General features: G+C 40.0%; 1 protein-coding gene across 4 annotated transcripts in view; it reads left to right on the top strand.

Annotated features, from left to right (window-relative positions):
* Window positions 1–9013: 9013 nt before the first annotated feature.
* Window positions 9014–27913, top strand: part of SNX31 (sorting nexin 31) — a 75007-nt gene continuing 56107 nt past the window's right edge. For all 4 annotated transcript variants that reach the window (XM_019716373.2, XM_019716374.2, XM_074316486.1 and 1 more), the window contains exons 1-4: window positions 9014–9339; window positions 9446–9520; window positions 21327–21441; window positions 24786–24850. In XM_019716373.2, the coding sequence (XP_019571932.2) occupies window positions 9193–9339; window positions 9446–9520; window positions 21327–21441; window positions 24786–24850 (402 nt within the window). In that variant the 5' untranslated portion in view covers window positions 9014–9192. The remainder of the gene's footprint in view (window positions 9340–9445; window positions 9521–21326; window positions 21442–24785; window positions 24851–27913) is intronic.

Consider the following 27913-nt stretch of genomic DNA (forward strand, 5'->3'; position numbering starts at 1 on the left):
CAAAGCATACCACCAAAAAATCATCAAATCACAAAGGAAGAAGCTTGAGAGGAAGAAAGGGAACAAAGAACTAAAAAACAGTCAAACAACAAAATGGCAATAGTGAGTCCTTACTTATCCATAATTACTGTGACTATAAACAAATTAAATTCTCTCATCAAAAGACACAGAATGACTAAATGAATAAAAAAACGAAAGATCCAGTGGTATTCTGCTGACAAGAGACTGACTTTAGCTTGAAGGACACACAGGCTGAAAGTGAAGGGGTAGAAAAAGATATTCCAAGCAAATGATAACCGAGGGAGCAGGGTAGTTTTACTTATACCACACACACACACACACACACACACACGCACACACACACACAAACTTTCACCTGAAAATATCACAAGAGACAAAGAAGGTTATTATATAATATAAAAAGGTGAAGTCATCAAGAAGGTATAACAATTGTAAATATTTAGCACCTAACATTGGAGCACTGAAATATATAGCATACATACTAAGGGAACTAAAAGAGAAATAAATATCAATACAATAATAGTAGGGGACTTTAATGCCCCTGTTCTCAACTATGGATAGATCATCCAGACAAAGAACCGATAAGGAAACAGTGAATTTAAACAACATCATAGACAAAATGAACCTAACAGATATACACAGATATATTCCAGCCAACAACAGCAGAGTATATAGTAGTCTTCTCAAGTGCAAACAGTCTCAACAAATTTAAGATAGAAATTATATCAAGCATCTTTCCTGAGACAATAGTATGAAACTAGAAATCTATAACAGTGGGGAAATTGGGAAATTCACAAATACATGGAAATTAAACAGCACACTCCTGAACAACCGATGGATCAAAGAAGAGATCAAATGGTAGATCAAAAGATATCTTAAAACAAATGGAAGTGGAAACACAACATACCAAGACTTAAAGGATGCAGCAAAAGCAGTTCTAGAGGAAAGTTTATAGCTATAAACACCCACATTAAGAAAAAAGAAAGTTCTCAAATAACCTAACATTGTACCTCAAGGAACGAGAAAAAGAAAAAGAAACTAAGCCCAAAATTAGCTGAAGGAAGGAAATAATAAAGATTAGAAAATAAATAAATGTAATAGAGAATGAAAAGACTAGACGAGATTAACAAAACTAAAAATTTGTTCCCTAAAATGATAAATTTAGACTCACTAAGAAAAAAAGAGACGACCTAGAAGAAATTAATAAATTCATAGAAACATATAACCTATCAAGACCAAATGATGAAAAAATAGAAAATATGAACAGACTGTTTATCACTAAGGAGATTGGGTCAGTAATCAAAAACATCCCAACAAACAAAAGTCCAAGACCAGACAGCTTCACTGGTGAATTATACCAAATGTTTAAAGAAGAATAAATACCAATCTTTCTCAAACTCTTCCAAAAATACAGAAGAGGGAACACTTCCAAATATTTTATGAGGCTACCATTGCCCTGCTACCAAAACCAAACAAAAACACCACAAGAAAAAAAAAAAGGCAATTACTGGCCAATATCCCTGATGAACAAAGATGCAAATATCCTCAACAAAAATATTAGCAAGCTAAATTCAACAATACATTAAAAGGATCATACACCATGACCAAGTGGGATTTATTCCAGGGATGCAAGAATGGTTCAACATCCACAAAAATCAATGTGATATACCACATTAATAAAATGCAGGATAAAAATCATGATCATCTTAATAGTTGCAGAAAAGCATTTGACAAAATTCAACATCCATTTATGATGAAAACTCTCAACAAAGTGGGTATAGAGGGAAGATACCTTGACATAATAAAGTCCATATATGACAAGCCCAAGGCTAACATCATAATCAATGGTGAAACGCTGAAAGCTTTTCCTCTAAGATAAGTAACAAATCAAGGATGCCCACTCTCCCCATTTTTATTCAACATAATTGAAGTCTTAGCCAGAGAAATTGGGCAAGAAAAGGAATAAAAGACATCTAAATCAGAAAGAAAGAAGTAAAACTGTCACTATTTGCAAGTGACATGATACGTGATATTATATACAGAAAATCCTAAAGACTCCACCAAAAAACCCCCACAAAACAACAAACTGTTAGAATTAACAAACAAAGTCAGTTAAGTTGCAGGATACAAAATCAAAATACAAAAATTTGTTGCATTTCTGTTCCATTATTCACTAATAATGAACTATGAAAAAGATAAATTAACAATTTCATTTACAATTGCATCAAAAAGAACAATATACTTACGAATAAATTTAATCAAAGAAGTAAAAGACCTTTATACTGAAAACTATCTGACATTGATGAAAGAAATTAAAGACACAAACAAATGGAAAGATATTCTGTGCTCATGAATTGAAAGAATATTGTTAAAATGTCCATACTACCCAAAGCAATCTATAGATTCAATGCAATCCCTATCAAAATTTTAATGGCATTTTTCACAGAAATAGGACAATCCTAAAATATGCATGAAACTAAAAAAGACCCTGAAAAGCCAAAGCAATCTTGAGAAAGAAAAACAAAACTGAAGGCATTACAGTCCCTGCTTTCAAAGTATATTACAAAGACATAGTATCCAAACAATATGATACTGGCATAAAAACAGACACATAGATCAATGGACCAGAATAGAGAGCCCACAAATAAACCCACTCATATATGATCAATTAATTTATGACAAAGGGACCAAGAAGATAAAATGGAGAAAGGGCAACTTCTTCAATAAATGCTACCAGAAAAACTGGACAGCCACATGCAAAAGAATGACACTGGATCAATATCTTATACCATACTCCAAAACCAATGCAAAATGGATTAAAGATTTGAACATAAGACCTGAAACCATAAAACTCCTAAAAGAAAACACAGGTGGTAAGCTCCTTGACATTGGTCTTGGTGATGATATTTTGGATGTGACACTGAAAGCAAAGGCAATAAAAGCAAAAATAAACAAGTAGGACTACATCAAACTGAAAAAGTTCTGCACATCAAAAGAAACAATCAAGAAAATAAAAAGCCAACTTTTGAAATGGGAGAAAATATTTGCAAATCATATATCTGACAAGGGGTTAATATTCAAAATATATAAAGAACTCACATAACTCTATAAAAAAACAAATATGATTGAAAAAGGGACAGAGGATCTGAATAGACATTTTTCCAAAGAAGTTAAACAATAGCCACTAAGTACATGAAAATGTGCTTAATATCACTAATCATTAGGAAAATGCAAATCAAAACCATAATGAGATATCACCTCACGCCTGTTAGAATGGGTATTATATAAAAGACAAGAAATAACAAGTGTTAGCAAGGATGTGGATAAAAGAATGTGCACTCTTGGTGCAAATGTAAATTGGTGCAGCCACTATGGTAGACAGTATGGATGGAAGTTCCTCAAAAAATTAAAAATTGAAATACCATATGATCCAGCAATTCCACTTCTGAGTATTTATTCAAAAGAAATGAAAACACTAACTCCAAAAGATAAACAAGGTGTGATCAAACAATACCGTGAATGTTTAAAATAAAATAAAAAAATTTTTACAGTAAAAGACACATTGCTATTAATCCCCCTCAAAATACCCGCGTCCCCCCCCCCCCAGCTTCAAACACACTTATCCCATCATTCTTGCCACTTTCTAAAGCAGTTCTTGAAGTCCTCTTTCATGGGTCTCTTTAGTTGCACTGTTGTGGCTGCCTTGATGTTCTAAATCGATTCAAAACATTTACCTTTCATGGTGATTTTGACTTTGGGGAAGAACCAGAAGTTGCATGGTGCCGGATGCAGTGAATAAGATGGATGAGGACACACTGTAATGTTTTTATTTGGCAGAAATTGACGTACTAGAAATGAGGTGCGACATGGAGACTTGCCTTTTTTCACTGTGATCAAAAACTATGGTGAATGCTGCTGCCGAGAGCCATCCAACAGAAAGGCAGGGATCTTCAATATGGCAAGCGGTGCGTTGTACCTTAGTAACAGTGTGTGACAAGTTTCAACTTGTTTGGTGCAGTCAGTTGGGTGTGAGCTATGGTTGAGAGAAGGTGTGTTTTAAAGTGTGCCATAAATCATGGATCATGAACAACGCATTAGCATGAAATGGGCAAACGATTTCATCCTCCATCATGACAACGCTCCATGTCACACATCGCTTCTGGTACACAATTTTTGTCAAATAAAACATTATAGTGTGTCCCTATCCACCTTATTCACTGGATCTGGCACCGTGTGACTTCTGGCTCTTCCCCGAAGTCAAAATCACCGTGAGTATTTTGAATTGATTCAGGAAATCGAGGCAGCCATGACAGCGCAACTAAAGACACTCATGAATGAGGCCTTCCAGAACTGCTTCAGAAAGTGGCAAGAATGGTAGGTAAGTGTGTTTGAAGCAAGGGGGAGTACTTTGAGGAGGATTAATGGCAATGTGTCTTTTATTGTAATAAAATATTTTTTAATTTAAACATTCACTATATGTTTCGATCACACCTCATGTGTACCCCCATGTTCACTACAGCACTATTTACAGTAGCCAATACATGGAAGCACACTTAATGTGCATCAACGGGTGAATGGATAAAGAAAATGTGAGTGATATATATATGGAATATTGTTCAGCCATTAAAAAAGAAGGACATCTTTCCATTTGCAACAACAAGGGTGTACCTTGAGGGTATTATGTGAGTGAAATAAGTCAGACAGAGAAAGACAATTACCATATGATCTGACTTATACGTGGAATCTAAAAAACAAAACAACCAAGCTCATAGATACAGAGAACAAATTGGTGGTTGGTAGAGGCAGAGGCAGAGGGAGGTGGGTAAAATGGGTAAAGGCGGTCAAAAGATACAGACTTCCAGTTATAAAATAAATAAGTCTCAGGGATGCAATGTGCATCATGGTGATTATATTAAGAATACTACATTTCATTACTAAGAGAGTAAATCTTAAAAATTCTCATCACAAGATAAAACATTTTGTAACTATATGTATGGTGATGGATGTTAACTACACTATTGTGGTGACCCTTTTGCAATACATACAAATATTGAATCATGTTGCATATCTGAAGCTAATATAATATGTCAATTATACCTCAATTTTTAAAAATGGGCAAAAAGCTTGAATAACTATTTTCCCAAAGAAGATATACAAAGGGCCAACAGGTACATGAAAAGGTGCTCAACATCACTAATGATCAAAGAAATACAACTCTAAACCACAAAGAGATATTACTTCACACTATTAGAATAACTGCTTTCAAAAACAAAAGATATAATAAGTGTTGGTGAGGATGTAAAGAAAAAAGAACTCTTGTGCACTGTTTGCCCAAATGTAAACTGGTACAGCCACTATGAAAAATAGTATGAAGATTCCTCAAAAAACTGCCATATGATCCAGCAATCCCATTTTTGGATATCTAACCAAAGAAAAGAAATCATATCTCAAAGAGATATTTATACCCCTATGTCCACTGCAGCATTATTTACAATAGTTAAGACATGGAAATAACCTAGGTGTCCATGAACGGATGACTGGATAGAGAAAATGTGGTATGTATATATACAATGGAATATTATTCAGCCATGAAAAGGAAATCCTACCTTTTGCAGCAATATGGATGAACCTTGAGGACATTACGCTAAGTAAAGTCAGAGAAAGAAAAATGCTATGTGATATCACTTACCATGTTTCCCCGAAAATAAGACCTAACCAGAAAATAAGCCCTAGCATGATTTTTCAGGATGACATCCCCTGAACATAAGTCCTAATGTGTCTTTTGGAGCTAAAATTAATATAAGACCCAGTCTTATATTAAGACAGTGTATGAAGAATTTTTAAAAAAACAAACTCATAGGAACAGGGAGTAGATTGGTGGTTGCTACAGGCTGGGGATGAAGGAATGGGTGATGGTAAATAAAGGGTACAAACTTTCAGTTTTGAAATGAATCAGTTCTGGGGATCTAATGTACAGCATGGTGACTTTTGTTAACCATACTATATTTTATACTTGAAAGTGCTAAGAGAGTAGATCTTAAATGTTTTCACTACAAAAAAACAACACAGTAACTATATGAGGTGATCAATGTGTTAACTAATCTTATTATGGGAATAATTTTGCAATATATACATGTATCAAATTACCACATTGTACACCGTAAACTTACACAAAATTATGTCAATTATACCTCAATAAAGTTGGAAAAAATAAAACACAAAGTAATCTGGCCAAAAAAGGTCACTGACTGCGTGAGTCACAGATGACTCGGAGGCACAGACGTCAGAGGTGGAGGAGGACAGGGACTTGCAGAGTCTGGTCCTGTTCCAGTTCAGTTTCAGTGCTGCCATCAGTGAAAGAGAGGAAATGGCCTGTTTGGACAACACTATGGGGTTGAACTAGTGCTCAAACAGGCAGAAGAAAGTTCCCAGGAGGACAGGCCTGACCAGGATGCTCTGCTTTGCTGCCCTGAAGACTGGCTAGATCCCAGAGCCTACCTGGCCAGCCTCTGCCCCAGGGGACACTCAGAGACACCCACACCCCTGGCCCTGGTTTAGGGTGGTTCTCCAGATCAGAGATGTCCCACAGGCAGAGGAAAAGCCCTAAGGCCCATCTACCCTGGACTGGAAATCCCCTTGAGGTGGGTACAGCTATGAACACAATTTCATAGAGGAAAAAAGTGCAGTTTAAGAGTCTACTATCTTGCCCAAAGCCTCTCAACTAAATGACACCAAGCTGGGATATAAATTCCTGTTGCCATTTTTTCAGTCACTACATTACATTGCCTCCCTAACTTAAGTCTCCAAGTCTCAATCCCCTTTTCTGTCAAACCAGAACTGTCAATGGTTCCTGGCTGTTACTGAGGAAATGCAACGGCATCATGTACTTCGGAGCCTGGCACACAGTCAGCATGCAGGACCTGAGGGATGCTCAGCAAGCGTTGGTGCTTCTTCACTAGTCTCATATTTCCATTTCAGGCACTCAGCTCTCACCCAAGGGTGACACGCATTTTAAGGGACTTTCTTCAACGATTCTGATTAAATCCCGGAATAAACTACTCATGCATATGATAAAATGATCTGTGGTCTTGGAAAAGTTACTCCACTCTCTGGTCCTGTTCTGTCACTGTTCATGTTTACCTGGGAGAGTAACGGGAGGATTGAAGCACAGGAGGAAGCAGGGAGACAGCCCAGTGCCTACCGTGTGACAGACACACGTGTGGCTGCTGCTCTCCTCTACCTTCCTTCAATCCCAGTGGCCACGGCAAGGTGGGAGGAACTCTATCCTGATTTAACTAAAATAAGAGAATTAGGAGGATTACTTTCCACAGCAACTAAAAGTGAGAGACTGTTGAAAGAACTTGGGATGCTTAGTCCAGATAACACAGGTTTTATATGAATATAATTAACTGAATGCTGGCATCTATTTGAAACCAGAGCTTCTTGAGAAATCAAGAGAGGCCCAAGCCACTTCCATTTAATGAAGTTTCTGGTATATTAATTAAAAAGAGAAACACACATCTTTTTTAAAAGGAAAAATATTGGGCTGGCCCCAGTGGCTGAGGTGTTGGAGCGCTGTGTTCCTAGAGCCGAGGTTGCTGGTTCAATTCCCACATGGGCCAGTGAGTTGCGCCCTCTACAACTAAGAATGTGAACAACAGCTCTCCCTGGAGCTGGGCTGCGGTGAGCAGCTGGAGGGCCTCGTGAGCTGGCGTGAGGTGGCATGGGCTGCCACGGGCTGCCAAGCGCTGCTGTGTGCTGCAGTGGGCTACCGTGTGCTGCCGTGAGCAGCCAGTAGCCCACAAAAGCTGCTGTGAGCGGCCCACTGAGGACTGGCAACTGATTGCCTCAGACTGGGGGTGGGGGTGAGGTGGGAGGTGGTGGTGCAGCCCAAGGCTCTTAATACCAGTATGGGCCAGGGAACTGTGTCCTACACAACTGGACTGAGAAACAATGGCTTGAACTGGAGGGGAAGGGAGAGGCAGAAGAAGGGGGGAAAAAAAGGAAAAATATTTAGTAGTTAAAAAATACTAAAGCAGGGTTACAAATACAATTAGCTGTTGAACAGCGTCGGCCCAGCCCACCACAGCCCAGTTGAAAATCCAGGTATAATTCAAGTTGGCTCTTTGAATACTCAGATTCCTGACCTCACATTTAAAATACAATTGATACTTGAACAAGGTGGGTTTGAATTGCACTGGTCCATTTACACGAAGATTTTAAAAATCCTTAAGTGTTACATTTAAGGAATATTAACACAAAAAAAACTGAACCTAATATAATCGCACTAGTCAGAGTAATTACTAGATTTATGTATTTTTTTTAAAATCTTAATTTATAGTGCACTACAGGCAGTGTTGACAGGTAATGGGACACAAACTATTTTCAATCCTGTCAAGCCACCTACTTAAAGACACTGTCAACATTGGGGTCTGAATGTGATGTCTCTGTCTTTCACCACAGTCCTGTCGTGAGGGAGACTGGACATTCAACAAGCCACAGAGATCAGAATGGGGCCCTGGAGTGGACACGTGGAGAAGCCTGGTTTCTCCTTGGCTGTGCACCCGCGACCTCCTACCTCCTAACCTCCAGCACACAGCCCGACCCTGATGTTGGAGCGGGGTGGAAAGTAGCTTGTGATTTACTAGTTTAGCTCGAGTGCAGGACATCTATGCAGCTCGAGCAACGATATTTAACTTTTGGGGGTTCAGGGAACCCTCTGAAAATCTGATAAAAACTCCGGACCTTCTCCCCAGATGAATTATATCTCCCCAGTCACTCACCCACGCACAGATTTTTTCCCCCAAGAGGCCCCCAGGAGTCCATGGACTCCAGGGCGAAACCCCTGTCCGGAGGACGGCTCTCGCGCTCTCTAGGGTCGCTCTCTGTTCTGAATTCTGCCCCAGGCCCCGCCTGGCACGTGGGAGCCCTGCCTCGGGTGTAAACTGGCTGTGGGCGGTGCCCAGCCCTTGGCCATAGACGCGCTCCATTCTCCACTGGTCCCGGGACTCTAGCTGCGCGGCCACAGCGGACCGCGGACCAGGAGGCTGCGCAGCCCGGCCCCCGACCCCACCTGCGGACTCCGAGGGCAGAGGGGAAGCCGCAGCAGGGCCCCGCCCCGGACGGCGTGGCCAGCTAGGCGAACCCGCCGCTTTAGGGGCTCAGAGCCGAATGCTGCGTCGCCTCCAGTCCCGCTCCTCGAGTGTTGGCGGAGCCCCGACTCGCGGACCGCGCAGCGCCACCACCCGAGCCATGAAGATGCACTTCTGTATTCCGGTGTCCCAGCAGCAGCCGGACGCGCTGGGGGGACGCTACACGGTGCGCCTGGGGCCGGGGTCCGACTGGGCGGGGAGGAGGCAGTGACATGGTGGGGGCGCAGCAGATCGCTGGGCTAATCCGGGATGGGACGTCTCTGTGTTTGCAGCTGTACTCCGTGTACCTGGACGGGTTCCTATTCTGCAGGGTGCGCTACAGCCAGCTGCATCGTTGGAACGAACAGGTAAGCTGGTTCGAGGCAAGTACCAGCCGGTTCACCTGAGGCAAGTGAGGAAAAGTACGCCCAGTGGGGAATAAGCGCGGGACTGTGGCAAGATACTGGGTCTTTTGAAGGCTTCAGGCTCCTTCCTAATCTGCGATACAGGGTTGTGGTAAGGATTAATTGTGAGTTGTTTGGCGGACAACTCAGTGAATACATGTTGTTTCTCCTAATCATCTACAGCTAGGAGATGAGGGAACAGAGCACAAGTGATTCTCCCAAACAACCGTTTCAGCCCAACGATCCCCACCAGCTCCCCCTAGCAGGGTGCTGGGCCATGGTGGGCTCCAATTCAGTGCTACCTGTTCCCCAGGACGATGTCCCCATTCAAAATGAGCAAACCAAGTCTAGACCAAGGCATAGTCTTAGAAATCGTGTACGTGGTATTTAATCTCCTTCCTCCGAGAGTTCTTAAGCTTACCCCCCTTTAAAAAGGTGTGTATTTTTCTTTTCAAACCACTGCATTCGTAGGCTTCAAGTACTGGCAGGCTTGGAAACCTATTGTTATTATAACAATAATATCAAGACAGGAGGCCATTTCCCGCTGTAGTTTCTCACTCTGATGTCCTGATAGCGGTTTCTCTGGGATGAAGACTGATTTATTAGCGTGCTCTAATGGGTTTTATTATCCTAGTAAAGAAGTATTGCAAGTCTTCAAAATGGGGGTTAGAGGAGTAAAGTTTGGAAATAAACTTCACCCTCTCCCCCACCCCCCCATGCACAGATTTTTCTTTTTATTTATTTATTGTTTAGATTTTGTATCCTGATGAGAAAGAGAGGAGAGAGAGAGAGAAAAGGAAAGAAAAGAAAAGAAAAGAAAAGAAAAAAGAAAAGAAAGGAATGTGGGGACAGAGCCAGGAGTGCAGTTTCCAGGCTCTCTGCCTCCCTTGGAAAGGTGCTCACTAGGGTAGTAAATGGCCATCAACTGTGATTGGATGGCCATCAGCTGTGGCTAGTTGGCTGTCAGCTGTAACCAGTGAGCCATTGGCCACTAATATAACTGCCGTGGCTATGCTAGCAAAAAATGGGGGCTAGCAAGAAGATGGTGGCTGAGCTAACAAGAGCGAATTGCAGTTAGCACGCGGATTGCAGCTAGCAAGTGAGGTTGGTTGCCAGAGAGAAGTAGATGGGCAGGTTGCAGATAGTGTGGCTCCTCCTTCCTGTGTCTCCAACTCAGCCGCCAGCGAGACTAGAGTGGTATGACTCCCATTTATGGCTCTGTGGGTGTTCCCTTTTGGCCTCACCATATCCTGAGTTCTTATATTGGGAAGCGGGACCAGAGACCCCGCATGATACCCTGCATGACAGGGAGGGAGTGAGGAAGGAACCTTGCCTAGGCAATAGCTATTAACATTTTGGGGAGAATCATTTCAGACAATTTCTGGGATTCTAGTAAGTAGACACACTATGTTTTCTTTAAACATCTGTTGATGGACCACTCAGTTTCATTTTTTCTATGAAAAACCTCACTGCAGTGAGCCCTCTTGCTCATACATACAAAAAGCCAGCTGTACTGTAGTTGTGTATTTGTGTGGTGTCTTTGAATTGCCAGCACATGGTACAGTGCCTGTGCACCAGTAGGTGCTCAGCAATGATTGTCAGATGACTGGATGAGGAAAGGCATGGGTTCAGACTTCTGAAAAATGAGAAGCTACTTGTGACCAAAACGTGTTAGGAATGTTGGGAAGACTGCAGTGGCAGGCAGATGGGGATCTCAAAGGAAGAGAAAGGAAAGGTGTTTTAGGCATTTGGATGAGGAAGTTGAGGTATCATCTCCCACCCTTATCTGCTTTCCTGCAATGTGAGGTAGGATTGGGGAGGTAGCCCTCACAAGGTGAAAAGCAGGAGGTAACAGAGAAAAGCAGGAGGACGGTGGAATTGGCTAACCGTTTCCTGGCTGGTCACCTCACCTCTTTTATGACCTTCAATTTTCTCATCAGAAATAATAAGCAAATAGGTGGTTATGGATGTCAATGTCACAGAGTACTTGTGAGGATTAGGGACCAGTTTTTCATATAGCCTGGCACATAATATATGCTCAGTAAACACTGACTGACCGAAAGGCTTGAAGAATTCCTGAATCTGGCCCATGTTAACCAACAGACTCAGGAGAGTGCTTGTTTTCAGAAAAACTTGGACCTATCAAATCCTAGCAGGTGCAGAAGCAGAGACATAAACTGAGTTAACTTTTGATCTTCTGTTTTGGAAGTCATGAACAAGAAGCTGTTTGTGATTCACTGCAGTGGACTCTTAAATATTGAATTGCCACAACCCAGTGCCTTCTGTAGGGTATACAATAGGTGCTAATGAATGCTTCATATTTGTCCCAGGTTTCTCAAGATCCTAAAGTGGAGATTTCTTTATCTGGTTCCCAACTACCTTACACCTTGCAATTATAATTGTTTTGCTTTTCTGTAGGAAAAATTCCCATTTTAAAGAAACTAGTTAGATCTTAGGTGGCTATTGGTATTTATTATTAATTTAAAACAAAAACTAACAATTAAGCAGTTACTGTGTGCTAAGGTTGGTGCCAAGAGCTTTATATGTAATAGCATGTTTAATTTTTACAACAGTTCTATAAGCTAGGATTATAGTTAGTCCCATTTAACAGATGAGGAAACTGAGGCACAACTTGCCCAAAGTCATACTGCTCGTAAGGGTTGGAACCAGGATTTGATCTCCAGAACCTATTCTGACCCATTATGTTTTGTGGTTTCTTACCAAAGTTGACAAAATAAATTGTATCAGTACAACAATTGAGTCAAATGATTGAGTTCAAACTTTTAGGTTGGTGCAAAAGTAGTAATGGCGGCTTTTGTAATTATTTTTAATCTTTAAAACCGCAATTATTTTTGTACCAACCTAATATTCTTTTGCTTTATTTTGGAATAACATAAAATGTCCCAATTTTAGGTGTTTAGAGTGATGCAGTAAATGTATACAATTACCACCACCATAATCAAGATAGGGAACAGTTCCCACATTCTAAAAGATCCCTTGTTTCCTTTGCCCTTGATCCCCTCACTCTCGCCCCAAGCAACGAAGATCTGCTTTCTGTCATCAGAGTTCCAGGCACAGGACTTAATTCCAGCTGCCCAGCAAGCGCCTGTACTGCAATCGTCATCACTCCCGTTTTATAGACAGAGTCTGAGTAAGGTTGCCAGATACAGCAAATAAAAATACAGGACCCCCAGTGAATTTCAGATAAACAACTACCTTTTTTTTTTTAAGTATAACTACATCCCGAGCAATATTTGGGACATACTTCACTGGAAATCCTGTATTTTATCTAGCAACCATAAGTCTGAGGCAAACACTGGGTGACCTCTCCCAGCCACTTTTCATCTGGATTTTATTCTTCCTATTCCGTAGAAGATGTGAAATGACTCAGAATTCTAAATCTGATTTACACTATAAAAAAGGAAACAATACAAAGGCTCTATTTGTGTGTGTGTGTGTGTGTGTGTGTGTGTGTGTGTTGAGTATGTAAGTGTATTTCCAATTGATTTTCTGAGAATTTCTGCATCCTGATAGAATAGAAATTTCATCTTATAGAATTAACTGACTTACTCATTTACTAAAGAAAAATTTACTAAGTTCCTATTAGATGCCATGCCCTGTGTTAAATCAGGTGAAGACTATGAATTGAGCACATGTGAGTTTTGGCTTTAAGATCTGGATTCTATTTCATGTGTCATATATTGTTTTATATTGCTTGTGTATTAGAACTCTAAGATTGAGGAGGAGCCCCTGGCCTAGGTGAGATGGTCCCTGCTCCTTCTCAGCCAAGCTATGTGGAAACTAGCTCATGCATGTAAGACCAAACCTGGGTGCAGGTGGTTATGTTTCCAAGAGGTCAGTTGTCTGAAGTCATTGCCTGCAGTCCTGTCCCCTGGTGAGGCTCCCTCCAGGTCTGGCGGCTTGCCCCCACTGCTGCTGAATGCTGCCCATCTCTCCACCATGTGAACTGCCTGACCTGACTTCTTTCTGTGCCTTTAGATGAATAAAACCAGTTTGATTTATGTCCCTGCCCTAACCTGCACCATCTCCCTCAAATGGATCGAAAGAAATCTGTGAAGGTAACATTTAACTGGCCATCTGTGTAAGTGATACTGGACTCTATGAAGAGATGCTTTCCTCTTTGCAAATGTCCTGCTAGCATCAGACATGGCAGTGGGGATCCTTCACTGGGAGAGGAGGGTTGTGTGAGACCATGTGCAGTGGTCCAGGCTTTCTTCCTGCCCAGGGCAGACCCAGCTTGGCTCCTTTCCCTCTTTCACCTGATCTTCCCTCTTCCCCAGTCAAACTCGCTGTTGTATCAGGCTGCCCTATTCATTGCCTCTGCCTGGCTCATGTCCCCCTCCTGGAAAGACTCCAGCTTTCTGGCCAACTGGTCAGGGACCAGCCCTTTCTCCAGGCCCCCCTCAAGCCTCACCTCATCTGGGAAGTCCCGCTTGATGGCATGAGATGCCTTTCTCTGATTCCTGTGCAGGACCTTGCCATGTTTCTGTTTTTTGTTTGTATATTTTGTCTGCCCTGATTACTTAGTTGCAAAAACCAAATATTAAATAAAGGAATGAAGGCTGTAGGCATGCCTACCCAGCATTTTAAAGAATCCTGCTTTAGTACACATTCAACAGACATTTGGTAAAAGAGGAGGAGGAGGAGGGATGGGGGAGAAGAAGGAAAAAGTAGTGAAGAAACTGTGTCCAAGTTCTGCCACTCATCAGCTTGTAGGACCTTGGTCTAAGGCATTTCCCTCCCTAAGCTTTAGGTTACGCTTCTTGTTAAGTCATCTTGTCAAGGTTGTCAAGGTGACAGGATGTTGTCAGGTACCCTCATTGTCAAGGTGGGAGGATGGCGATGTGAATGGGGTGATGATCATCTGCCTCAGGGTTGTTTTGAGGAACAAATGGGATGATGTATAAGCTGCAGGCTAATGTTCTTTGGTACCAGCTGCCACAGCCCAGATTGCTTTGAGTTATGGCTCTTTATCTGGAGAATGTGGGATTTTGATTACAAGGGGCCTTAAAGAGGTGGGATGAGTGAGTCAACATTAGAGAAAGAGACTGTAGAAAGGCTGTTCGTTGTGTCTGTAATTCCATTTGTCTCCGATCAGCCTGTGAGTGCGTAGCCCAGAAGGAGGTAATATTTTCAATTGACCGGTAAAGCCTTCTTCATGTTAAAATGCAGAATTGCATGATGGAAAAATCACAGGAGATTGTGCTGGGATTAAAAAATTATATTATCTGAACATGGTCTTTCCAAAAAAAAAAAAAAGACCAAACAAACTGAAACACCTCACAACAAAGGGACAGAAGTGTGTTATCCTTTTGGTCTCTTGAAACAATTTTTTGAAAGAGTGGGCTGCACTGTAATACCAGAAAATTCTCAGCATGCTCCTGGCTTTAATACCTAAACTATGTGCTGTCTGAGCCTAGTAGAAAAAGCTGTATTTTGATAGAGTTGAAGAACTTGTGAGTTGATGAGTGACTTTTGGCAGACTTGACTGCAGTTTACTGTATGTTTATCTTCCCCCTTCCACCAATATTAGAGAAGGGAGGGGAAAGATTGTTTGAGAAGTGAGCTCAGGTTGTAAAACCTGCTGGGAGAGTTTTTGCTCTGTGATGCGTATTAGAACCTTAATCCTTGTTGACTTTCCCCCCTGCAGACCTTGGCCTTAGGGAAAGGGCTTCTGAAAGCTGCTCTCCTACAGATGGATAACCCAGGCAGCCCTGCTGGTTCAAGTCTTCTGTGATTCAACCCAATTTGGGAGCATCTGTGACATTTATGAACATGTGCCAACGAAGACAATTGCCTTTTAAAGATCACTTAATCAAAAAAGAATTGCATGCGAAGAAGACAGGACTTTGCTTTTATTTAATGGAATTAGCAGAGATGGGGTACAGAAATTCCAGGATATTTGAGCAGACCTGCCGGGGATGATGCTCCATCCTAGTTGCCTTTGGAAAGTCTCTGGCATGACGGGAAAATATCCTTGAATTTAAAAGAAACAGAATTGTTGTTATTTTATACTTCTAGATTTAGAAGAAAGTTTGCAAACTTAAATGGCTACAGGGGTCAGGCAGGTAATTTAAATGAAAGATGTGGATCAGGTGAGAGGCCATGGGGAGTGGTGGGAACTGCTTAGGTCTCTAAAGGCGATGGTTGCCTGAGAGAATGGGAACCCAGTTATTCCAGACCTTCTGATTTTTCAAGAGAAGCCAGAATATCAGTTCTTTTTACATAAACTTTAATTTTGTAGACCAGTTTTAGAGTTACAGAAAAATTGCAGAGATAATACAGAGTTCCACCCAATTTTCCCTATTGTTTTCCATTAATATGGTACATTTATTACAGTTAATGAACCAGTATTGATACAATATTATTAAGTATAGTCCATAATTTATTTAGACTTTACCTAATGTCCTTAGTGTTCACCTAATGTCCTATTCCTGTTCCAGGAGCCCATCTAGAATACCACATTACATTTAGTTGTCATATCTCCGTAGGCTCCTCTTGGCTGTGACAGTTTCTCAGACTTTCCTTGTTTTTAATGACTGATTGTCTTGAGGAGTACTGGTCATATATTTTGTGGAATGTCCCTCTCTTGGAATCTCATGTTTTCACATGACCAGACTGGGGTGATGTGTTTTGGGAAGGGAGACGACAAAGGTCAAATGCCATTCTAATCACATCATATCAAGGGCACCTGCTAGCAACATGACTTATTACTGTTGATGTTGACGTCGATCACCTTACTGAGGCAGTGTTTGTCAGGTTTCTGTAACTCTTCTTCCTCCCCTTCCACAGTATACTCTTTGGAAGGAAGTCACTATGCACAGCCCATACTTAAAGAGTGGGAAGTTATACTCTATCTCCTTGCGGGATGAGTGTCTACATAAATTATTTGGGATTCTTCTGTACAGGAGATTTGTCTATTTGCTCCTGTTTATTTATTTGTTCAGTAATTTATATCTGTATGGACTCCTGGATATTTATACTTTGGGTTATATTTCAATACTACTTCATTTTGTTGCTCAAATTATTCTAGCTTTGGCCTGTGGGAGCACTTTCAGTTTGCTCCTATGTCTCTTTCATGTACCCCTATTGTTGACTTTTTTGTTTTTGTTGCTGTTGTTGTTTTGAGCACTTCCTTGTTTTCTGGTGCTACAAAGTGCTCCAGACGTATCTTGCATCTTTACTGCCTCAGTCCTAGATTCAGCCATTTCTCCATGGAGCCCTGGAAGCTTTTATTGGAGAACAGTATTAGAAACCAAGATCTGGGTGCTAGGTGTGTTCGTTGCTGCACTGTTGTTGCCTCCAGTTCCTCTCAGCTGACAATATGGTAAATGTTTAAATTAAAAAAAATATTACAGTAAAAGACACATTGCCATTTATCCTCCTCAAAATACTTCCTCTTGCTTTGAACATACTTATCCCATCATTCTTGCCACTTTCTGAAGCAGTTCTGGAAGTCCTCTTTCATGAGTGTCTTTAGTTGTGCTGTCGTGGTTGCCTCAATGTCCTGAATCATTTTGACTTTGGGGAAGAGTCAGAAGTCACATGGTGCCAGATCTGGTGAATAAGGTGGATGAGGACACACTGTAATGTTTTTATTTGACAGAAATTGCCATATACCAGAAGCGACGTGTGACATGGAGTGTTATCATGATGGAGGATGATTTACGGCACACTTTAAAACACATTTTCTCTCAACCGTAGCTCGCACCTGACTGACTGCACTGAACAAGTTGAAACTTGTCACACACTGTTACTAAGGTTCAACATGCCGCTTCCCGTATCGAAGATCCCTGCCTTTCCATTGGATGGCACTAGGTAGCAGCATTCACTGTATGTTTTGAGCACAGTGGAAAGGCTCTGTGTCACACATCACTTCTGGTACAGCAGTTTCTGTCAAATAAAAACATTACGGTGTGTCCTCATCCGACTTATTCACCAGATATGGCACCATGGAACTTCTGGCTCTTCCCCAAAGTCAAAATGACCATAAAAGGTAAACATTTTGAATTGATTCAGGACATCAAGGCAGCCATGACAGCACAACTAAAGACAATCATGAAAGAGGACTTCCAGAACTGCTTCAGAAAGTGGCAAGAATGGTGGGATAAGTGTGTTCAAAGTGAGGGGAAGTATTTTGAGGAGGATTAATGGCAATGTGTCTTTTACTGTAATAATTTTTTTTTAAATTTAAACATTCACGGTAGATTTTTTTTAAAAAAAGATGTTACTGGGGAAGGGGAAAAGGAATTTGTTGGGGAACAGTGTGTATTTCCAGGACTTTATTGGGGAATAGTATGTGTTTTTCCCAGGACCCATCAGCTCCAAGTCAACTTGTTATCCTTTCAGTCTTAGTTGTGGAGGGTGTAGCTCAGCTCCAAGTCCAGTTGCCCTTGTTCAATCTTAGTTGCAGGGGGCACAGCCCACCATCCCTTGCAGGGGTCGAACTGGCAACCTTGTGGTTGAGAGCACACGCTCCAACCAACTGAGCCATCCAGTCACCCAGGAGCTCACTGGCAGCTCAGCAGCAGCTTGTTGTCTTCACTCTAGTTGCGAAGGGCGCAGCCCGCTGACCCATGTGGGAATCAAACCGGCAACCCTGTTGCCCAGAGCTCAAGTTCTAACCAACTGAGCCACCCGTCTACCCTCACGATAGTTTGTATTACACCTGGTATGTTAAGCTAAACATGAGTTTATACCAATATCCCCAACTATAATCCATTACCAATGGATCTTTCTAGCCTACTCCCCTTACTTATCTGTAAACTCCCACTCCAACAATGAGAAACCCGATTCCCACTTACTGCCATCTGGGTATTAATTGTTTGATTCTGTACGCACATATAGCAGTATTGGAGTGAGTATATGAGCAGTATATGAGCTGTACCTACATAAGGAAACAATTTTATCAACTAGAACACAGTTCTTATGTACACTTCTTTTGCCTTTAGTTTTACAGACTCACTGATCACGCCACTTGTTTCCCTTTGTTGCTATATTTCAGACATTTGTAATATAGTTAATTTCTTTTGTCATATTCTGCATTCCATCCTGGGTTTTCCCCTACCTCCTAAATGATTTTTAAAATATTTTCATATGTTAAGGCTGTGTTGTAAAGTTTAATAGGTTTGACAACAACATAGCATCATGTATCCACAATGACAGTATAATACAGAATAATTTCACTACCCTAAAAAATTGCTTCACCAATTTAATGCCCCCCGTGCCAAGCTCCTGGGGACCGTTGACCTTTTTATTATCTCTATAATTTTGCTTTCTCCAAAATGTCATATAATTGAAATCATGCAGTATACAGCTTTTCCAGACTGTCTTCTTTCACTTATCAATATTCTTTTAAGTTTCGTCCATGTCTTTTCATGGCTTGACAGCACATTTCTTTTTATTGCTGGATAATATTCCACTGTATGGATGTACCACAGTATGTTTTTCCATTCACATATCGAAGAACATCGTGGTTGCTTCTAGTTTTGGATAGTTATGAATAAAGCAGCTACAAACATTCACATGCATGTTTTTGTGGACATAGTTTTCAAATTTAGCGTACATATCTGGGAGTATTATTACTGGATATTACATAGTAAATATTATAGAGTGTTATATGGTAAAACTACATTAGCTTATAAGAAATTGTCAGACTATCTTCCAAAGTGGCTATCCCATTCTATATTCCCTCCAGGACATGAGTTTAAACATTTTTAAATCACAAAAATAAATGTTGGGGTCAAATTCAAATTCTCTAAAAATCAAACAACAACCTAGCAGTCTAAACAAAACACATCAGGATGCTCTATCTGTCCTATAGGCAGGCAATTAATAATAACTTTCTAGATGTTAAGCAAACACTGTCCAATAGCATTTGCTGTGCTATGGAAATGCTCCTTATTGGCTTCATCCAATCCAGTAGGAACTTGCCATATTTCGAGTGGCTATTGAGTATTTGAAATGTTGCTAGTATGACTGAAGAACTGAATTTTAATTTCATTTTAATTAAGTTTAAATTTAAGTAGTCACAGGTAGCTAATGGACGTCATATTGGATGGCACAGTTCTAGACCGTTTTAAGGATATTTGTCTTTATTTGAGTGAGATGGGAAACCATGAAAGATTTGAGCAAGGCAGGAGAATGATCTAACCTACATTTTAAATATCCTCCTAGATTCTTAATTAGGAATAAACTGAAGGGAGTCAAGGGCACAAACAGAGAGATCTCTTAGAAGTACAATAATCTGAAAAAGAGACAGTGGTTTGGACTGGGCTGACAGCAGTGAGGGTGGAGAGAAGTGGTGAGGTTCTCCATGCATTTTGAAGTTAGAACCTGTGCAAGGTAAATATTTGCCAAATCCACATTGTATTTGTGACAAAGGCCATGGAATTAAAATTCTTACCTGTTTGCAGTCTCATTTCTCTCAGCTCTGCTTTCATTTTCTTTAAGCCATTGTATTTGTTTTGTTTTTAATTTTTATTGGAGAATATTGGGGAACAGTGTGTTTCTCCAGGGCCCATCAGCTCCAAGTCGTTGTCCTTCAATCTAGTTGTGGAGGGCACAGCTCAGCTCCAAGTTCAGTCACCGTTTTCAATCTTAGTTGCAGGGGGTGTAGCCCACAATCCCATGCGGGAATTGAACCGGCCACCTTGTTGAGAGCTCGCGCTCTAACCAACTGAGCCATCTGGCCGCCCTAAGCCATTGGTTTTGATAATAGAGTTTTAGCCCACCTGCTCCAGAGGTGCCATATTAAAACCTGACTGGGTTCCTTATTGGTTTCCTTTCTCCTATTTTAAAGAGAATGATGCTGTGCCTTATCTTCAAGCCACCACTGTAAGGGTAGGACTGGAATGAAGATGATGCACTTTGCTTATCTTAATTTAAAAATTATTTTTAATGCACCCACTATTAACTTGCAGAAATATAAGTGCCATTGTCTTGGGTTATATGTGGATGGGTAGGAGGGAGGGAATGGTCTGACTGGATTTCTAGTGGGATCGCATGTCAGCCTTATAGGAATTCTATAAACTAGCACTGTCCAAAAGTAATATAAGCCACATATGTAATTTAAAATTTTCTGTAGCCTGATTAAAAAAGCATAAAAAGAAACAAGTTGAAGTAATTTTAATATATTTCACTTAATTCAATATATTCAAAACATTATCATTTCAACATATAATCAATATAAAAATTATTAGATCTTTTACATTCTCTTTTCTAAGCAACTACGTCTTCATAATGTGCATTGTGTTTTGACACTTACGGCACATCTCAACGTAGACTAGCCACATTTCCAGTGATTGCTAGCCACAGGTGGATTAGTGGCTGCCATATTAGCACAGCTGTAAGCATCTGTTATGTTCAGATTTGGTGGAGGTGGGGTGGGGAATTAAATTCCTAACCATTGTCATTGATATCACAGATACTATTTTGTATAAATTAAAGAAATTGTATGATGTGAGTAGTGGGCAGTCTTGTAAAAACAAATGAAAAATCAAAATGTACCCCAAATCTACCAAACTCAGAATGAAGTTGTCACTCTGTGATATGTCTAATAATATCTCTAGAAACCTATACTGAAATAAATTCCTCCTTAAGCCAAAGTATCCCTCCTTTTCGCCACTAGAAAGAGTTAATTTTAAATAAAATGCTGGAGTGAGGTGTGCCCTAAGCGGAGGCTTTGATGTCTCACTAACCTTGAATTAGAGACTCTTGGCCATAAATGTGTGTTTTCTGGATCTTTCAGCTGAGACGGGTCTTTGGAAATTGCCTGCCTCCTTTTCCACCAAAGTACTATCTTGCAATGACCACAGCTATGGCGGATGAGAGGAGGGACCAGTTGGAACAATATTTGCAAAATGGTAAGTATTTGGATTTTTTATTACAGATTTATTGAGATTTAGGTTACACACCATAAAATGCATTCATTTAGATATACAACTCAGTGGTTATTAGTATATTTACAGGATTGTACAATCATCACCATGATCTAATTTGAGGACATTTTCATCTCTCCAGAAAGAAACCTCATACCTATTATCAGTCACTCCCTAGTTCTCTCCTCCACCAGCCCCTGTCACTCACTACACTAATTTCTGTCTTTATAGAGTTGCCTGTTCTGGACATTTCAGATAAATGGAATCATACAATACGTGGCCTTTGGATTTGGTTTTAGAAATACTTTTTCTTTTCTCTAGCTTACTTTATTGTAAGAATATAGTATATAATACATATAACACACAAAATGTGTGTTAATTGACTGCTTAAATTATCGGTAATGTTTCCAGTCAACAAAAGTCTATTAGCTAGTTAAGTTTTGGGGGAGTCAAAAGTTATACTCAGATTTTTGACTGCATGGAGGTCAGCATCTCTAACCCCCATGATGTCAAGTGTCAACCGTATACAATAAAAGGTACATTCCCTTCCACCCCAGACCCCCACCCAGGCTTCTAGAAATAAACACTATTACAGGTGTCTTATGTATTCCTCCGAAACTATCTGAGGATAGTGTATAATAGTGTGTATTATATCCCTGTTTGTTCAACACTAATTGAAATTCAAACTTTTAAAAATTAGATTTATTGGGGTGACACTGAGGTGAGTAAAATTATATAGGTTTCAAGTGTACAATTCTGTAACACATCATCTGTATATCACATTGTGTGCTCACTACCCAGAGTCAGTTCTCCTACCATCACCATATATTTGATCCCCTCTGCCCTCATCTATCACCCCCCTCATTCCTTACCCTCTGGTAACCACTGAACTGTTGTCTGTGTCTATGATTTTTGTTTGTTTGTCTTGTTCATTTGATGCTTTCCGTTTTATATCCCGCATATGAGTGAAGTCATATGGTTCTTGACTTTTTGTCTGACTTATTTTGCTTAGCATGATAATCTCAAGATTCATCCATGTTGTTGCAAATGTCAGTATTTCATCTATGGCCAAGTAATAATCCACTGTATATATGAACTACATCTTTTTTATACAATCATCTATTGAAGGACACTTTGGTTGTTTCCATGTCTTGACTACCGTGAATAATGCTGCAATGAACATAGGGGTAAACATATCTTTATGGATAAATGTTTTCAGATTTTTTTTGGTAGATAACCCAGAAGAGGGATTGCTGGGTCATATGGTAATTCTATTCTTAATTTTTTGAGGAACCTCCATGCTGTTGTCCATAGTGACTATACCAACTTACATTCCCACCAGCAGTGTATGAGGGTTCCTTTTTCTCCACAACCTCTCCAACACCTGTTATTACTTGTCTTGTTGGTAACAGCCATTCTACCAGATGTGAGGTGGTAGCTCATTGTGGTTTTGATTTGCATTTTCCTAATAGCATTTTCCTTGAGCATTTTTCAGATATCTGTTGGCCATTTGTTTGAGAAGTGGCTGTTCAGGTCCTCTGCCCATTTTTTAATTGGATTGTTTGTTTTGTTGTTGTTGAGTTGTATGAATTCTTTGTATATTTTGGATATTAGCTCCTTATTGGAGGTATTGTTTGTGAATATCTTCTCCCATTCTGTTGGTTGTTTCTTTGCTTTGTTGATGATTTATTTTGCTTTGCAGAGGCTTTTTGGTTTGATATAGTCCCATTCATTTATTTTCACTTGTACTTCCCTTGCCTTTGAGATCAAATTCATAAAATAGAAAAAAAATATCAGATTTGTATGGAATCACAAAAGACCCTGAATAGCCAAAACAATCCAAAGAAAGAAGAACAAGGCTGGCGGTATCACACTCACTGCCTTCAATTTATACTTCAAAGTGACAGTAATCAAAACAGCGTGGTATTGGCAGAAAAACAGACACACAGACCAATGGAATAGAATTGAGAATGCAGAAATAAACATACATATATATGGGCAGATAATTTTCAACAAAGGAGCCAAAAACATACAATGGAGAAAAGAAATAAGAAGAGGGAATGTTTGAAAGCCATGTGCAAAAGAATAAAACTAGACTGCTGTCACCATATACCAAAATTAACTCAAAATAGATCAAAGACCTAAACATAAAACTTGAAACAATAAATTACATAGAAGAAAACATAGGTACTAAACTTAATGACCTTGGGTTCAGAGAGGATTTATGATTTAACGCTAATTGAAATTTACATACTTTATCTGATTTTTAAAAACTTTTTATTCTGAAAGAATCTCTAACTTACAGAAAAGTCACAAAAAAATAACACAAAAATGTCTGTATACTCTTCATTCAGATTTCTCAAATGTTAACATTTTATATTTGTTTCATTCTCTTTCATTTTCCTATGTGTGTTTGTGTTATGTGTGTGTATGTATGTGTATGTGTACATATAAATATAACTTTTGAGACACTTGTGTTGCACACACAAACCACTTCACCCTTAAATACTTCTGTATTTCCTAAGATCAAGGACATTCCCTTCTATAACCACAATATGATTATCAAAATCAGGCAATTACAGTGATACAATAATGTTTTCTAATCTAGAGACCTTATTCAAACTTCATCAACAATTCAACAGATGTCCTTCATAGCAAAGAAAGAAAATTCTTCTGTATGTTGATTTTTTCCTCTTAAAATACATATCTGACAGATCATTCTAGATCAGCAATTATAGATTTATCCTCCTTATTTCTCATGGCTGCACATTTTCTTTTAAAACACAGTAACTGAAAATTTTAGAAGTCATCTATTTCCCATTCATCTTTTGAAATGGAGAACATGCCTCCTTCAGACCTGTTAAATAAGCCCTTCCCAGCTCAAAATGTAATATTTAAAAAATGTTTGCTCTCTCTTGGTTTATTTTCTCACATCTTAAAAAAACCCTCCTTTAACAACTGGCCTTTCACAAATGATTACAGTGCTTAAGGGGTCACTTTCCCAGGCGTGGCCTTTATCCACATCATCAGGAAGTCTCATGCATCCCCTTTGGTAAGATGGCCATGGAGCGATTTGGGTATGCATGACTAAAGGGAGATTCCTGGAAACAGTCACATGGCATTGGTGTGAGGGGTTCATGTTGTCAGGGCTGCCTGGAGGAGGCAAGCTCTGCAGATTTTCATGTATCTGAGAGGTCACAAGGTCCACTGTCTTCAAGGAGGCAGCAATGTGCTGGCAAGGCCTGGAGGATTCCCTGGAGGACAGAGCATTTTAATAGAGAAATCAACCCAGCCCCATGCTAACCTAGCTTGCTGTCCATGTTTTTCAGTAACCGTGGACCCAAACATGTTGAGAAGTGATGTCTTCGTTGATTTTTTAAAACGGGTACAGCTGGTAAGATTGCTCTTCTTTACTAATGTCATATTTCGATGCAGAACATGTGTCTTGGTTAACCATGTGAGCGTTTCCAGCCATCAGCCCCCACAGACGCTTACCTCAACTGATTCAGTGTTGCATGTCAAACAGAACATTGGAGACTTGACACAGGATGGGCGTGTGTCTGGGGGCTGTGGTGGAAGGCATCTTGGTCAGGAGCCTTTCTAAAGAAAGTCACATCTAAGCTCGTATTGGTAGATTTCTGGGGTGGGCAGGGAGATAAGAGTTTACTCTAGCTTTTATTTCCATTAGAGGGAAAAATAACAAAGCCGTAATATCTGGTGGTCTGGGAGACTCATGACCGATATTAGGAAAAGGGAAGCAGTCACCACTTCTTATGGGGGGTGGGCCTTCTCCAGCTGCCAGTAGACCCTTTCCCTGGCTCCTTCTAGGGTGAGAGTGATTTACCAGCAGCAAAAAGGATTGCTCCTGCAGGGCTGGTGGGAGCTGTGAGGGCAGGAATGAGCAGTGGTGATACGTGGATGTCCCAGACCATGGAAGGAGCCCAAGGAGAGGGATGAGGCAGTTTCCTCACCTCAGTATTATACAGACCCCACCTGGATATTTTCACTGCGTCTCATATGTTTTTGGCCTGCCGTTTCCAAGTGGTTATTGCTAAATAATCACAGACTCACAGACCTGGCTCTCCAGGGCTGAGCAAGTACAAGAACATCTTCCCGTCTCTGGGCAAGGACGCACAACATAAGAAACATGAATACATGTGACCTTCCAGGAGTCTGAGGGAAGCCTTTGCCAACGATGGCCAAAGGCAAGCTGCAAAAATAAGAGGGGTTTGCTTCTACAGGGACATTTAATCTGGGCTAGGCCAGTGCTTTAGGTACAGTAGCTCATTTCTCCCTTCCAACTTGTTAGAAGAGGTGCTATTAGTATCTGTTTTTCAGGTTTCAGGTTAAGTAACTTGTCTAAGGACGCCTGTCTTGTAAGTGGAAGAGATAGGATCTGAACCCAGGAAGCCTGGATCCAGAGCCCTTGTTCCATTGAGGTTGTGAGGTATTTCTAGAGTGTTGTAGCCTACCTAGCCCTGCCTCCCACTGGATCCCCCTTGTGTTGTGTGTCTAGACTCACTTGACTTACTATATTCTGTGATCGATCACCTTCGAGATGAACGGAATTTTTTTTTTTAATGTAAGCGTATAACTTTATTGGAAATACAATAAATTCTATTGTATACAATATCCAAAAACAAAAGAGGAACTAATATATCTTTAGCACCTATTAGATGCTAAGTTCTAAGCTATTTTCAATTACACATCCTTAATCCTCATAAGAACTCCTAGGCAGTTTCATTAGACAGGGATACTGAGGCTCAGAGTTTTATAAAATTTTCCAAGGTAAAATTGCTAGAAGAAACTTGCAGAGCGGAGACTTGAATCCTCTTACTTCAGAGTACACTGCCATTCCACCACAACATATTTCCAAGTGTTGCAGGCAATACACAGGTAAATAAGATACAGCCTCTAGGAGCTTGGGAAGTAAGACGTATATTGATAAATGATAATATTTGGATTTTATTACTAAAAAGATCCAGTATAGCCATCTTAGCTGTAGATGAAGGGACTTTTGAAAAGGAAAAACTGAAGTCTTTAGACTAAAGACCTTTTTATGTTCTTGGTTCTTAAACTGTCATGTTCTATGTCCTCGTGTGAACAATGTATTTGAGAGAAAAAGGCTGAGAAGGTATTTGGAGTGGCTTTTGTGTGCCTGGGAAGTTAGGGTAACTTATGTATTTGGGAAGTTTTGCCCATCGTGGCTATGTTTCAAGGATGTATTTCCTCATTTTCCTCATTTCCTCTTAAGGATGTTTCCCTTGTAGCTAAATGATTAGGGCTCATTATTAAAGGTGGTGGAAATTTACAGCTTGGCGAGTCCAAGTATGGATTTTCTTGGATAAGAAAACTCAGGAATAAGCACCATGGCTATCAGACATCCTCTACCTCAGAGAGAATCAATAAAGCACTCTGATTGATCTTTGGGAAATTAACAAATTTCTCAGGTTATTAAATTTGATGAAAGGAGTTAGCACATGGTTTAAAGTGTGTTCAGGCAGTCCGTGGTATGGGAGACTTTCTATGTTTCTTAAAGATAAATGTGTTCCATTTTCTAGTGTGAATTGTTCATTTTGTTTCTTGATCCACCCTAGATCAGGATGACAGCTTAGTTAAGGTTTTGTTTTTCTGCATTCCAAATCTACCAAGTTGGCTTTTTTCCTCTAATGTGTTTTGTGTGTTGCTTTTACATTTTACTAATTATACACATTCTAATAAAATTCAGATCACAAAGAGAGGCAAACTTTTCCTTGATCACAATGCCAAACCTAGAATATTTCACCTGTTGTACACTGGCTTTTATTTCATAATATAAAGGTCTTTCGATGCCATAATTTATCCTATTTACCATATTGTTCAAAATAATTTTTTTCCAAAGCAAAATGTGCTCATATTTTAAAAAGTAAAATAGCGCTAAAAAGGATTATAGCATAACCATCTCCTGCTCTCCAGAGGCAATAGCTTTCAAATCTTTTAGCTTTTTCTTCAGATTTAAAAATCTGGAGGTTAATGACATACATCTCTAACTTTCTCTTGTTCTTCAATTTGTAGACATTATCTACTGACTGCCTGTTATGGGGATGAGGGTTTCAGCTATTTTTTTTCTTCCAGCTTTCTAGTATCACCTTCTTCCATTCCCCTCTTCTCCCCAATTTTGTTATGTAACAATTAAAAAAAATAAATCCTTAGTATTTTGATCACCTTAATACATATGTAACTATTACTTACTGCTGAATAAATAATGTTTATAATTACCTTTACTTTTTAAAACAACTTTTGTTATTCCTGGAGTTAAAAAGGCATCATTTAAAAGAAAAATATATGTTTAGTTGTCTTTAAACATATGACTCTTTCCATACTTATCGCAGTGCTGAAAACAGAATTTTCCCCACAGTCTATCCAGTCAGATTCTTTTCTTGCAGGGGATCCATGCAGAGTCTCTGTTAAAGCTGAG

Source organism: Rhinolophus sinicus, linkage group LG12, assembly GCF_036562045.2.
Source record: "Rhinolophus sinicus isolate RSC01 linkage group LG12, ASM3656204v1, whole genome shotgun sequence".
NCBI lineage: Eukaryota > Metazoa > Chordata > Mammalia > Chiroptera > Rhinolophidae > Rhinolophus > Rhinolophus sinicus.